Source organism: Microcaecilia unicolor, chromosome 2 (genome assembly GCF_901765095.1).
Source record: "Microcaecilia unicolor chromosome 2, aMicUni1.1, whole genome shotgun sequence".
In the NCBI taxonomy this organism is placed as follows: Eukaryota; Metazoa; Chordata; class Amphibia; order Gymnophiona; family Siphonopidae; genus Microcaecilia; species Microcaecilia unicolor.
The window spans coordinates 573,740,463-573,755,302 of record NC_044032.1 but is presented as its reverse complement, the minus strand read 5'-3'; the positions used below and the strand labels follow the sequence as shown (position 1 = coordinate 573,755,302).

Below are 14,840 nucleotides of genomic sequence, written 5' to 3'. Positions count from 1 at the left end.
TTCTCCCCTCTCTCCCTATAAGCCCACCTGACTGTTTCCACCCGCTAAACACAACAGATGTACAGATCAGTAGGACCCAAAGCATTTCAAAACAAGTAAAGTCATAAACAACACGGTTTATACCAAATTGTTTAACCACACTTAGGTTTTGTCTTCAGATTTAACAAACAATACCATGTGCATATAAGGCCTACACAAAACTGTAAACAATCTATGTTTAAGGCGTATGCTCTAAATATGTAATACTTGGTAGCAATAATGAAACAGTGATGGAATATTCACACAGGTAGCTAACGGATTATATTTTTTAATTTTAACTTTGTATGAACTTGGTGGCTAATACTGAGCTACTTGCTAGTTTTGTATTTTGGCGGTGCCACCACCACAATTTGAGGATTTCAGGCAATCACTGGAAAACATATCATGCTTCTTAAGGTCGGATATGACTGCACTAAAGTGAGCTGCTTTCTTCTGTGACTGACGTTTGGCCTGTAGCAGTAATTTAATTGGCTTACATTGTGAAGAAAGTTGTGTTTGTGCATGTTCAAGTTTCTGTTTTAGAGTTTACTTTTGTGGTGTATCTGGATTATTTAACAGACCTGTCTCTTTGGTGGCAGGTTCAGGAAGTGGCAAGTGTATTTCGTTATCAGGATTTGGTTTGGATGGTGTAATTAGATGATCGTAACTTTGGAGGTTTTAGGGTCTTTTGAACTGTTCAAAGATAAAATGGAAAAGCATCAAATATGCTCAGCACAAGCTGCTTCTGTTGGTCTTCCCTGAAGTGCCTTGAGCTGTTGTATGTGAAGACAAAATCTTTGTCAATTAGCAGAAATCCAACGCTGTTGAAGAAAGGTCTGGGAAAGAAACTTAAGCAAAGAACATGTGACACTTCTCAAATTGTGTTCGGTGGCTACTATTATAGGAATGTGTTAGGCCAGTGGTTCCCGCTCCTGGGGGCACCCCAGGTAGTCAGATGTTCAAGATAGCCACACTGAATATCCATGAGACATATTTGCATTCACTGCCTTCACTGTATGCAGATCTCTGTCATGAATATTCATTGTCAATATTCTGACAAACCTGACTGTCTCGGGTAACTCCAGGACCAGGTTTGGGAAGTACTGGGTTGTCCTAACTACCATCAGAGCCAGACATGATCATATGATGTTATTTGTATTTGGGTAATTGAGAAAATGCTATTAAAAATTACATTAACAAAGCATGAAGTTGATTTGGTTAACTTCTGCTGTATATCAACCAGTAGTAAATAATAGTAATAAACAATATTAAGTGCATTTTATAATATACCACCTCACTCCACAAAACAAAAGGAGCAAGTTCACACAAACTGTCTTTCTGTTTTGATCTAGGCACAGGAGAAAAAAGATCTTAAATGCTCCCAGGTTTCAATTCAACCTAATTCATGTTAAATGTGGGATATGAATGTCATACATAAATAAATAAATAGAAATTCTGAATGTGGAGCACCTGATTCTCATAACATGATGTCTATTTTAGTGGCCCTTTACCAGGAGAAAAAAAAACTTCTTCACAAATATAGAATGTCCCTATAACCACACTGTTTACAATTTATAACAAACTAGTAAAAGAGGCCCGTTTCTGAGCAAATGAAACAGGCGCTAGCAAGGTTTTCGTCGCCAACACCCCCCCTCCCTGCCCAACCCCTTCGTAGTTCTGCCATTGCTCCACCCTGAACGTCATGACGTTTGACGCGAGGGCGGGGCCCGGAGCGATTTCGCAACCCCCCCGCCTCCCTCCCTGTAAACCCCTTCGTTGTTTTGCCATCAAGGTTTTCGTCGCCAACACCCCCCCCCCCACCTCCCTCCCTCCCTGCCTGCCTCCCTGCCAACCCCTTCGTTGTTCTGGCATTGCTCCGCCCTCAACGTCATGACGTTTGACGCAAGGGCGGGGCCCGGAGCGATTTCCCACCCCGCCTCCCTGCCTCCCTCCCTGCCAACCCCTTCATTGTTCTGCCATTGCTCCGCCCTCGAGGGCGGGGCCCGGAGCAATTTTGGTGGTTTCACCACCACGAACCTTCGAACCTTTTGGAAGGAAGTAGGGCTTGGCTTCACTGACGTCACTGTCTTCAGAACGTTGAGGGTGAGTTTTATGTATATAGATTACTACTCTACTTATGAAATGTTATTCTGTTATTATGCTTCCTCTGTGTACATCCGTATGCTGCTCAAGCTGGCATGTTTGAAATATAAGTGAGATCAAATAAAAATGCTGCCAGCAATAAAGAACAACAGTAAGGATGAACAACAGTAAGGATGCTGCAGTTCATGGGTTTGCTTGTTTTGTTTTGAGTGTACTGAATGATGGCTGCATGGTGGAGTGGAAACAGAGATTAACTATTTGGTTTCAACTTGTTGACGTCGCTTTCAGGCTCATTTTCGAAAGAGAAGGGCGCCCATCTTTCGACACAAATCGGAAGATGGGCGTCCTCCTCACAGGGTCGCCCAAATCGGTATAGTGGAAAGCTGATTAAGGGCGTCCCCAACTGCGGGGATGACCAAAGTTCGTGGGGGTCATGTTGGAGGCGTAGTGAAGGTGGGACTTGGGCGTGCCTAACACTTGGACATCCTCTACCCATAATGGGAAAAAAAGGGCTTCCCTGACGAGCACTTGGACAACTTTACCTGGTCCTGTTTTTCTTACGACCAAAGCACAAAAAGGTGCCCGAACTGACCAGATGACCACCAGAGAGAATCGGGGATGACCTCCCCTTACTCTCCCAGTGGTCACTAACCCCCTCCCACCCTCAAAAAAAATATTTTGTGCCAGCCTCAAATGTCATACTCAGGTCCATGACAGCAGTATGCAGGTCCCAGGAGCAGTTTTAGTGGGTGCAGTGCACTTTAGGCAGGCGGACCCAGGCCCATCCCCCCCACCTGTTATACTTGTGGTGGTAAATGTGAGCCCTCCAAAACCCACCACAAACCCACTGTACCCACATCTAGGTGACCCCCCTTCACCTGTGAGGGCTATGGTACTGGTGTACAGTTGTGGGTGGGGGGCTCAGCACACGAGGTAAGGGAGCTATGTACCTGGGAGCAATTTCTGAAGTCCACTGCAGTGCCCTCTAGGGTGCACGGTTGGTGTCCTGTCATGTGAGGGGGACCAATGCACTACGAATGCTGGCTCCTCCCACGACCAAAAGGCTTGCATTTGGTCGTTTCTGAGATGGGCGTCCTTGGTTTCCATTATCGCCGAAAATCAGAAATGGCCAAGTCTAGGGACGACCATCTCTAAGGACGACCTAAATTTCAACATTTGAGTGTCCCCGACTGTATTATCGAAACAAAAGATGGACGTCCATCTTGTTTCGATAATACGGGTTTCCCCGCCCCTCCATCGGAACGTTTTGCGAGGACGTCCTCAGCAAAACTTGGGCATCCCTTTTGATTATGCCCCTCCACATCTCCTGTCTATTAAACCTCCTTGATTACAACAAACCAGGAAGGTCAGCATTTCCATATAATGTTGCGATGCCTAACCTTTCAGTAGACGGCGATTAAAAGGAGTGACATGTTCATGCCAGGGGCAAACAATAATTCTAAAAAGCTAGGTTTCTCCGAGGACAAGCAGGCTGCTTGTTCTCACGACTGGGTGACGTCCGCGGCAGCCCCCACCAACCAGAAAAAGCTTCGCGGGCGGTCCGCACGCAGGGCACGCCCACCGCGCATGCGTGGCCGTCTTCCCGCCCGTGCGCGACCGTTCCCGCCAGTCTTGTTTTTTCCGCGCTGGAGAGAGTCGTGCGTCGCCGCTCTCTCTTGTCAGCCCCGGAAAACCGTCGCGTTTTCGCGAGTTTCTAGTTTTGTTTCTGGTTCCCGTGCGTCCCGGACCTTTTCCTTTTTTCTTGTTAAAAAAAAAAAAAAGGGTGAACGCGCGTGTTTTTCCCTCGTTTCTAGCGGGGGCGTCGCGTTGCAGCCTTGTGGCCGCGCGGTCGATTTATTTTTCGAGGTGTGATTTACCGCCACCATCGACGACTTTAATTTCGCCGACGCGATTTTTCCGTCGATGTCCTCGAAGGTCCCGAGTGGATTTAAGAAGTGTGGTCGGTGCGGCCGGCCTATCTCGCAGACCGACACCCACGCTTGGTGCCTCCAGTGCCTCGGGCCGGAGCACAATATCAAGTCGTGCTCTTTGTGTCTTGGTCTCCGGAAACGGACTCAGGTTGCGAGGCAAGTTCTACGGGACCGTCTTTTTGGAACTTGCGCCGGCCCCTCGACGTCGACCTCGACGGCATCGGTATCGACGGCCGGTTCTTCGGTACCGGTATCGATGTCGGCGAAATCTGCACCGATGGCATCGACCCCAGGAGCACAGGTCCCGTCGGCCCGCCGGTCCTCCGGTGAGGGTAGGGGTGAGAAGCCGCGTGGGCAATCGGCCCCGGTCACTCCCTCTGCCCATGGCCCTCGGGACCGAACCCTGTCTGACCCGGTTCCTCGAGACCGAGGGGGATCCACCTCCTCCTCCTCCATTCCACCTGGCGCCGATGACGGGCACCGTCATCGGTCGCCTTCGATGCATCCGGCTCTCGGTGCCGGCGAGGAGTCGACGCCGAAGCGTCAGCGTCGAGAGGAGAGGTCCCCTTCGGTTGTGGAGGTACCGACGCGTCAGGGTCCCAGCACTTCGGTGCAGTCTCCTGGACCCGAGCAGCTTCCGGCACCGACACCTCTACCGGCCCCCCCGTCTTTCCCGACAGCGGGCCTGGACGAGTGCCTCCGAGCCATCCTTCCGGGGATCCTGGAAGGGCTGATGCGCCAGGCTGTGCTGGCGACGGGGGTACTTGCGCCCTCGGCGCCGTTGACTGTGGCGCCGGCGAGCTCTAGCCCGGTGCCGAGGCCTTCGACACCGCCGCCGCTTGCGGCGCCGGTCTCAACCGCCACGCAGGTGGAGTCCCCGTCGACGTCGATGGAGGGAGCTTCGTCCCCGCCGGCGCGGGAGTCCACCGCTCGACGACACCGAGGCCTCGGTGCCTCGACGTCGAGCCGGGCCCGGTTAAGGACTCAGCTACATGAGCTTATGTCCGATACCGAGGAAGAGGCCTCGTGGGGGGAAGAGGAGGACCCCAGATATTTCTCCTCAGAGGAGTCTGTGGGCCTTCCCTCGGACCCCACGCTTTCACCAGAGAGGAAGCTCTCGCCTCCTGAGAGCCTCTCCTTTGCCTCCTTCGTAAGGGACATGTCCATTTGCATTCCCTTCCCCGTGGTCTCTGTGGATGAGCCGAGGGCTGAGATGCTCGAGGTTCTCGACTATCCATCACCACCTAGAGAGTTCTCCATGGTGCCGTTGCACAATGTCCTCAAAGAGACACTGCTTCGGAACTGGATGAGACCATTATCTAATCCCATCATTCCCAAGAAAGCAGAGTCCCAGTACAGAATCCACTCGGACCCAGAGTTAATGCGGCCCCAATTGCCCCATGACTCGGCGGTCGTGGATTCTGCTCTCAAGAGGGCACGGAGTTCGAGGGATACCGCCTCGGCGCCCCCGGGGCGAGAGTCTCGCACTCTGGACTCGTTTGGGAGGAAGGCCTACCAATCTTCCATGCTCTTGACCCGCATCCAATCTTACCAGCTCTACACGAGCATCCACATGCAGAACACTGTGAAGCAACTGGCGGACCTGGTTGATAAGCTCCCGCCGGAGCAGTCCAGGCCTTATCAGGAGGTGGTCAGGCAGCTGAAGGCGTGCAGAAAGTTCCTGTCAAGGGGTATATATGACACCTGTGACGTGGCATCTCATGCTGCGGCCCAAGGTATAGTGATGCGCAGGCTCTCATGGCTGCGTGCCTCTGACCTGGACAACTGCACCCAGCAGAGACTGGCCGACGTCCCTTGCCGGGGGGATAATATTTTTGGCGAGAAGGTCGAGCAGCTGGTGGACCAACTGCATCAGCGGGAAACCGCCCTCGACAAGCTCTCCCACCGGGCGCCTTCAGCATCCACCTCAGCAGGTGGACGTTTTTCCCGGGCCCGGCAGGCTGCGCCCTATGCTTTTGCCAAGCGTAGGTACACCCAGCCGGCCCGAAGGCCTCGACAGGCACAGGGAAAGCCCCAGCGCGCTCATTCTCGTCAACAGCGTGCGCCTAAGCAGCCCCCTGCGCCTCCACAGCAAAAGCCGGGGACGGGCTTTTGACTGGATCCACGGGAACATAGCCGCCCTCAAAGTGTCCGTGCCGGATGATCTGCCGGTCGGAGGGAGGTTAAAATTTTTTCACCAAAGGTGGCCTCTCATAACCTCCGACCAGTGGGTTCTCCAAATAGTGCGGTGCGGATACGCCCTAAATTTGGCCTCCCTTCCACCAAATTGTCCTCCGGGAGCTCAATCCTTCAGCTCCCATCACAAGCAGGTACTTGCAGAGGAACTCTCTGCCCTTCTCAGCGCCAATGCGGTCGAGCCCGTACCACCCGGGCAGGAAGGGCAGGGGTTCTATTCCAGGTACTTCCTTGTGGAAAAGAAAACAGGGGGGATGCATCCCATCCTAGACCTGAGAGGCCTGAACAAATTCCTGGTCAAAGAAAAGTTCAGGATGCTTTCCTTGGGCACCCTTCTGCCAATGATTCAGAAAAACGATTGGCTATGTTCCCTGGATTTAAAGGAAGCATACACTCACATCCCGATACTGCCAGCTCACAGACAGTATCTCAGATTCCGCCTGGGCGCACGGCACTTTCAGTATTGTGTGCTGCCCTTTGGGCTCGCCTCTGCCCCACGGGTGTTTACAAAGTGCCTCGTGGTGGTAGCGGCGTATCTACGCAAGCTGGGAGTGCACGTGTTCCCATATCTCGACGATTGGCTGGTCAAGAACACCTCGGAGGCAGGAGCCCTCCAGTCCATGCAGTGCACTATTCAACTCCTGGAGCTGCTGGGGTTTGTGATAAATTACCCAAAGTCCCATCTCCAGCCAACCCAGTCTCTGGAATTCATAGGAGCTCTGCTGAATACCCAGACGGCTCAGGCCTTCCTTCCCGAAGCGAGGGCCAACAACCTCCTGTCCCTGGCTTCGCAGACCAGAGCGTCTCAGCAGGTCACAGCTCGGCAGATGTTGAGACTTCTGGGTCATATGGCCTCCACAGTCCATGTGACTCCCATGGCTCGTCTTCACATGAGATCTGCTCAATGGACCCTAGCTTCCCAGTGGTTCTAAGCCACCGGGAATCTAGAAGATGTCATCCGCCTCTCCACCAGTTGCCACACTTCACTGCTCTGGTGGACCATTCGGACCAATGTGACCCTGGGACGTCCATTCCAAATTCCACAGCCCACGAAAGTGCTGACGACGGATGCATCTCGCCTGGGGTGGGGAGCTCATGTCGATGGACTCCACACCCAGGGTCTGTGGTCCCTCCAGGAAAAGGATCTGCAGATCAACCTTCTGGAGCTCCGAGCGATCTGGAACGCACTGAAGGCTTTCAGAGATCGGCTGTCCTGCCAAATTATCCAAATTCGGACAGACAATCAGGTTGCAATGTATTACGTCAACAAGCAGGGGGGCACCGGATCTCGCCCCCTGTGCCAGGAAGCCGTCGGGATGTGGAGTTGGGCTTGCCAGTTCGGCATGCTCCTCCAAGCCACATACCTGGCAGGCGTAAACAACAGTCTGGCCGACAGACTGAGCAGAGTCATGCAACCGCACGAGTGGTCGCTCCATTCCAGAGTGGTACGCAAGATCTTCCGAGAGTGGGGCACCCCCTCGGTGGACCTTTTCGCCTCTCAGACCAACCACAAGCTGCCTCTGTTCTGTTCCAGACTTCAGACACACGGCAGACTAGCGTCGGACGCCTTTCTCCTTCATTGGGGGACCGGCCTCCTGTATGCTTATCCTCCCATACCTTTGGTGGGGAAGACCTTACTGAAGCTCAAGCAAGACCGCGGCACCATGATTCTGATAGCGCCCTTTTGGCCCCGTCAGATCTGGTTCCCTCTTCTTCTGGAGTTGTCTTCCGAAGAACCGTGGAGATTGGAGTGTTTTCCGACTCTCATTTCGCAGAACGACGGAGCGTTGCTGCACCCCAACCTTCAGTCCCTGGCTCTCACGGCCTGGATGTTGAGGGCGTAGACTTCACTGCGTTGGGTCTGTCTGAGGGTGTCTCCCGTGTCTTGCTTGCCTCTAGGAAGGATTCCACTAAAAAGAGTTACCTTTTCAAGTGGAGGAGGTTTGTCGTCTGGTGTGAGAGCAAGGCCCTAGAACCTCGTTCTTGCCCTACACAGAACCTGCTTGAATACCTTCTGCACTTATCGGAGTCTGGCCTCAAGACCAACTCAGTAAGGAATCACCTTAGTGCGATTAGTGCTTACCATTATCGTGTGGAAGGTAAAGCCATCTCTGGAGAGCCTTTAGTCGTTCGATTCATGAGAGGCTTGCTTTTGTCAAAGCCCCCTATCAAGCCTCCTGCAGTATCATGGGATCTCAACGTCGTCCTCACCCAGCTGATGAAACCTCCTTTTGTGCCACTGAATACCTGCCATCTGAAGTACTTGACCTGGAAGGTCATTTTCTTGGTGGCAGTTACTTCAGCTCGTAGGGTCAGTGAGCTTCAAGCCCTGGTAGCTCATGCTCCATATACCAAATTTCATCACAACAGAGTAGTGCTCCGCACCCACCCAAAGTTCCTGCCGAAGGTGGTGTCGGAGTTCCATCTTAACCAGTCAATTGTCTTGCCAACATTCTTCCCTAGGCCTCATACCCGCCCTGCTGAACGTCAGTTGCACACATTGGACTGCAAGAGAGCATTGGCCTTCTACTTGGAGCGGACACAGCCCCACAGACAGTCCGCCCAATTGTTTGTTTCTTTCGACCCTAACAGGCTAGGGGTCGCTGTCGGGAAACGCACCATCTCCAATTGGCTAGCAGATTGCATTTCCTTCACTTACGCCCAGGCTGGGCTGGCTCTTGAGGGTCATGTCACGGCTCATAGTGTTAGAGCCATGGCAGCGTCAGTGGCCCACTTGAAGTCAGCCACTATTGAAGAGATTTGCAAGGCTGCGACGTGGTCATCTGTCCACACATTCACATCACATTACTGCCTCCAGCAGGATACCCGACACGACAGTCGGTTCGGGCAGTCGGTGCTGCAGAATCTGTTTGGGGTGTAAATCCAACTCCACCCTCCAGGACCCGAATTTATTCTGGTCAGGCTGCACTCTCAGTTAGTTGTTCTTCGTAGGTCAATTTCTGTTGTGTCCTCGCCGTTGCGAGGTTCAATTGACCTGGGTTCTTGTTTTGAGTGAGCCTGAGAGCTAGGGATACCCCAGTCGTGAGAACAAGCAGTGAATGATACATACCTGTAGCAGGTGTTCTCCGAGGACAGCAGGCTGATTGTTCTCACCTACCCTCCCTCCTCCCCTTTGGAGTTGCGTTTTCATCTTTTTGCTTGTCATTCAACTGGCGGGAACGGTCGCGCACGGGCGGGAAGACGGCTGCGCATGCGCGGTGGGCGTGCCCTGCGTGCGGACCGCCCGCGAAGCTTTTTCCGGTTGGTGGGGGCTGCCGCGGACGTCACCCAGTCGTGAGAACAATCAGCCTGCTGTCCTCGGAGAACACCTGCTACAGGTATGTATCATTCACTGTCAGTGAACATTCTTAGGAGCTAGATAAATAGATACTTTTCTCCTTATAACGTACCGTATAGTTTGTCTGTTTACATTGTTATTTGAGAGTACAGAGCAAAGCATCTTCTTTTTGTTGTACTGTTTTTATTCCAACTCCTTCCTCTTCCCATTTTCCCACCCATGCTTCATTTGCATTTTACATCATCCCTACACCTTGTGGCCTATCATGAGTTGGTAGTGCCATGTCTGGCTGCAAAAGTAGGTCTAACTCTTTGTGGCCCCCCTTTGTCATCAGTAGTGATTTCTGTTCCTAGTGATTTACTGAGCTTGTGGGAAACCATAATTTTAGGTCTTCTTCAGTGGTGTCTCAAATGGGCCCAGGGCTGTGAGATCTCATCTCTCTGGCAAGTCTCAGAAATCAAATTTTGGATGACTTAGTTCTACTTCATGCAATAAGTTTTGTTCACTTTTTTGCATATTCTAGTAGTATATGAGGAAGAGAGTGTAGAACTAATTGTCAGATCATGGCCTCCAGTTTATTGTGATTTCACTTAAATTTTTACTTAAGTTTCTCTTTATTGCAGTCACGGGAAATGGACTGCTGGCTTTGTCTGTTATCCTGAAGGTCCTGCATTCTTCAAGGCCATAGAACTCATTACTGTGAGCACAGCCCCAGTTTCCTATGCAAGAATTTGTGGCAATTATTACCCCACCTGTGCAGGTTGTATTTATATAGTTGGATGTCCCTCAGGGTGCGTTGATTTAGGATCTCGTTTATCCGACCCTTCAGGGTGTTATAATTTTCCCGATCGCTCGAGTCCCTACGAACCACCTTCCCCCTGGCCACCTAAAGTTGTTTAAACAGGGATAGTAGTTCCTCGTGCCGTTTTTTGCATGTACGAGCAGTGTATTCTATAACTAATAAAAAAGGCCCATTTCTGTGAGCCATGAAACGGGCGCTAGCAAGGTTTACTTGTGGCAGCGTGGGGAGGGTGCAGGTGGGTAGTTTTTTTTGGAGGGCGGCAGCTTCGGGGTCCCGGGGGATCAGGTGTTTGGACGGCATTCCTCCCCCTGCGTAGCTCGGTGTTTGTCGCTGTGCGTCAGGGGGGTGGAGGCCCTGTGTAGGTGGCTGTTTCTCGCTGTGTGTCGGGGGGGGGGGGGTCGTCGGAGGGTGTGGAACTGGCGATTGGCTGAGTGTCATAGCCCTGCCCTCCATGTCATCATGTTGTGACACGAGGGCGGGGCAGACACTCATGGGATCTTGCAACTACAAATTTACATTTAGAATGTTGGGGTTGTGAATTATGTGTGGATGGGGCGTGGCTGAGGGCGGGTCTATGAGTGAGAGGTGCTGACAGCCTAGAAGACTACAGGGCTTCAGTGTTTCCCTGCCACACACTGAGGTTCAGAACGTTGGATGTGAGAATTATTTATATAGATTTTTCCTCTCATAATCGCCTTCCCAGCTTCCCAGAAATTAAGTGGAGTCGTATCACTAGGCTTATTATCCTTCAAATAGTGCTGCCACTCCTCTATGAGAAAAGCTTTAAACTCGGGGTCCAAAGAGAGTGTCGGATTCATACGCCAACCTGACGAGGTCTTCCTTCCCATTAATCCCAGGTCCACCCACACCATGCTATGGTCTGACACTGCCCCCACCTCAATCTTAGCAGAGCGAGCTGCAGGAAATAGAGAGGGGCCTAATAACATGTAGTCCAATCTAGTTTTCACTTTGTGGACGTGTGAGTAGAAAGTATATTCTCGTGTGTCAGGATGGAGCACTCGCCATATATCAATCAGGCCTAGTTCGGACTGTAATAGACCTGTCCCCCTACTCTCTAGCCCCCTGGGCCTTTTCTTGGACGGGCTACAGTCCATAGTAGGATCTGCTGTGATGTTAAAGTCCCATCCTACCACTAACTGGTACTCACGCAGAGGCACTAGAACTGCTAAAAGTGAGAAGAAGAATTTCTGAGACTATACATTCGGGGCATATACTACTACTACTACTATTTAGCATTTCTATATATACTGAACAGAGGGCAATCCGCTGACCTTGCACCACCCCCACCCATGTTACAAATCTCCCGGGTCCTGTATTAACTTGTGCCTAGTGAAGTCCAGAGGTTTAAGTTGGGTGGTTGTTGGAAAGCCAGCACTGGTGGGGATGGGAATATCTCTTTCAGTAATTCATCCTCCTGGAGTAGAGGCTGATCAGATGGTAAAGCCAGTGATACTATCAAAGTGACCGAGGAAACAGACTCGGAGTCTGAAGTCTCCAATAACTCTGATAAATTTATAATACATCAGTCTCAGGATCAGAGGCTAAACCCACAACCCGGGTAGCTTGTATAGATTCCTTCTTAGCTTGGTTCAAATCGTAACGAGTCAGTGGAGGCATTGTTTCTTGCGAAACTTCAGTAAATAAAAATAAATGAATAAAGGGGGAATTCTGTCATCACATGAGCTCCTCCCATCTGGAACTACAGCATCCTTCATCTCCTAGCCATTAGCAACCTAGGTTAAGCTTGATTGATCTCCTGTGGAACCACTATTCTCAAGAACAACAGATATAACTTTTTAAGGGCATAGAGAGTCCTGTCAAGTCTAAAATTTGCTTATGAATGCCGTTTTAAAAATTTGTGAATTTTTGGGTAATCCCACCACATATTGAGAATGGCAATTTCAACTCGACACTCTCTCCAATCTCCTGGGAAAAAACTAAGACCTCCTTCACCGTAAGGCTTCAAGAGTGTATCTCGGCCTTTCCTCAGTAAACACCAAATAAATACTTGTTCCTCAGCCATTCTACTTGTTCCTCAGCCCTTATTTCTCCCATTAACCCTTGAGTTGCATACTGCCACATCTGTGCTGCCTCCTGTCACTAACATACTTTAAAGTAGAATGTCTTGTTCCTCCCACCCTGTTTTGGTTCTCCCAACTACTTTCTCAGCTTCTTACTTCTGCTTGTCTTTCTTTTTCTGTAATCTCTTGTAATAGCACTAACCTTTATTTTCTTACTTTTTTCAGCTGCTTTTTTCAAAACTGATACTTTATTTTTCTCTTGCATTAGACTATTTTAAGAAAAAGGTTGTTGCCCTTTGCGTTGTCTCCTTTTAAGTTTTTCCTCAGTGTTCTTCTACATTTTCCCATCTAGCTAACAGTTTTGACAAAGTTAGCTTTCCTGAAGTCTAAGGGCTCCTTTTACTAAGGTGCATTAATGATTAGTGTGCATTAAATTGATTAACATACCTTAGTAAAAGGAGCCCTAAGACTCATGCCTTTGAATAAACCATCTTCGGTGCTCATTAATCATAGTTTTATTTTTTTTGTGCTGTGTATTGAAAGTTTAACATTATTATTACTGTGCTTTAAAATATCCTGCTTTTTATAGAATGTTTTTTTTATTTTCTGTTTTGCAAGAATAATTTATATAAAGCAGTTGATATTTTATCAGCTTTTTGTTTGTATTGTGTATTTTATTTTTTATTGCCATAATGGATACTCTTATGTTTCAGACCTATTTGTCTTCAAGTTTTTGTGAGTCGGGCCAGATGAGAAGAGTGGTCATTTCTCATAACATGGATAAAGCTTTAAAGGAAGGTAAGCCAAATTAAGAGGACTTATTGGTCTGATTTTATTTTTCCTCCCAAGAGGGAAAACACAAACGACTGCGGTCCTGGAACTCAATGAATGTTAAGATAGTGGGATGTAAATCATTTAAATAAATAAAAAAAAAATAGAAAAACTACTTCAATTCTTGTTCTTAGTGTATTGGAGAACTGGGTACAAGGTGTAACTGTGATAAAAACCCCTTGGAAATACAGATTTGAGTTCCTAGCTGCTTCATTTGTATGTCTTGCATTGACATGTAAAAATGTTTGCTATGGAAACACCTAATTTATGGAACTTGTTACCTGTTCAGATGTGAAAATGACTATTTGAGATCTTAAAAACGTTTTGCTGTATTTTGTAATGCTTTTATATAATATTTATTTATTTTAAAATGTTCTTGGCCGCCTATCACCTAAGCAGATTTCAATCAACATACAGGCTGAGTAAATTCCTTGAAAAAGGTGATAAATCCTAATAAATAATAAAATCATACACATCTCTCTATATAAAAAGCAACCCCAACGTTCTGAAGCCTCCACGGAAGTTGAGGCGCCCGAGATATCCGGTGTGCCCTGGAGTGTCTGCACCGCCCTCGCGTCAAAACGTCATGACGTCGAGGGCGGAGCTATAACACTCGAGGGCCGAAACGCCAGGCGAACGCGAACCCCGAACAAGTAGCTCCGGGGGACGGAGGGAGGGGGCCCCTTGTTAGCGCCCGTTTCATTGCACTCAGAAACGGGCATTTTTTCCTAGTAGATTAATATTAAACAAACACCAGTTCATACTGATTATACTGTCTTCTAATTACTTTAATCACTGATAGAAATAAAAGCAAATCTCGGAGAAATTCTTTAACAAAAAAGTGTCAACAGCTTTTTGACCCACATAGAACTGCGGCATAACCTCAATGTGTTTTACTATATAATGAAGTTTTACTATATAGTTTATAATCAATGCACTAAGATCACAGTGTTGTGAAGTGAGTGAAGTACATGAATTGCAGTACCAAAGAGCGGGTGAAAGTGCGTTATAGGACTAAAAAAGATAAGGAGAACACTAAAAACAGTGTCAGTGCTGTGAGTGCAGTGAGGTAGAGAGTGTTTTTTGCTATGAAACCAGTGATGCTGAATGTTAACAGAAACCGTGACAGTTAAAAAATTAAATAAACTTTACTTACTTAAATAGTACACAGTGCGATTACCATAGAGGCCGACTGCATGTTTGTGTCAAAGAAAACTGAAGTGTGCTGGCGTTCATAAATTTACAGGGGTAGTTTGGTGCTAAAAAGATTTTGAAAATGAAAATAATATTTCGGGAGGGAGTGATGTCATCGGACACAATGGCTGCCTGAGAGCTAAGCTCCGTGCAATCCCCTAGCTAATCTATGCATTATTGGTGCAGTTCTGCCAACATATAGTTGTTTTTTTGATAAAAGTGATCTCGGATGAAGATAAATGAGTGCCAAGTCGTGATCTCCTGAGGTCACTGTGTTTGCCTACACAGGAAGGTCCATGGCGAACCGCATAGTGAGTGTGGGCCCTTCCTCAGAGATCTTAGCTTTACAACCTGAATAAGCAATCAGTTGGACTTGTTTACTATCTATGATTTGGCTGAGATTTGCTCCTCAAAAGGAGACAGTA

At 48.9% G+C, this 14,840-nt stretch overlaps 1 protein-coding gene across 1 annotated transcript in view; it reads left to right on the top strand.

The window, feature by feature from the left end:
- Nucleotides 1-14,840, top strand: part of SNX25 (sorting nexin 25) — a 266,994-nt gene that overhangs the window by 3,648 nt on the left and 248,506 nt on the right. Inside the window, 1 exon segment of the mRNA XM_030191496.1 lies at nt 13,104-13,188. Coding sequence (XP_030047356.1) covers nt 13,104-13,188 — 85 coding nt within the window.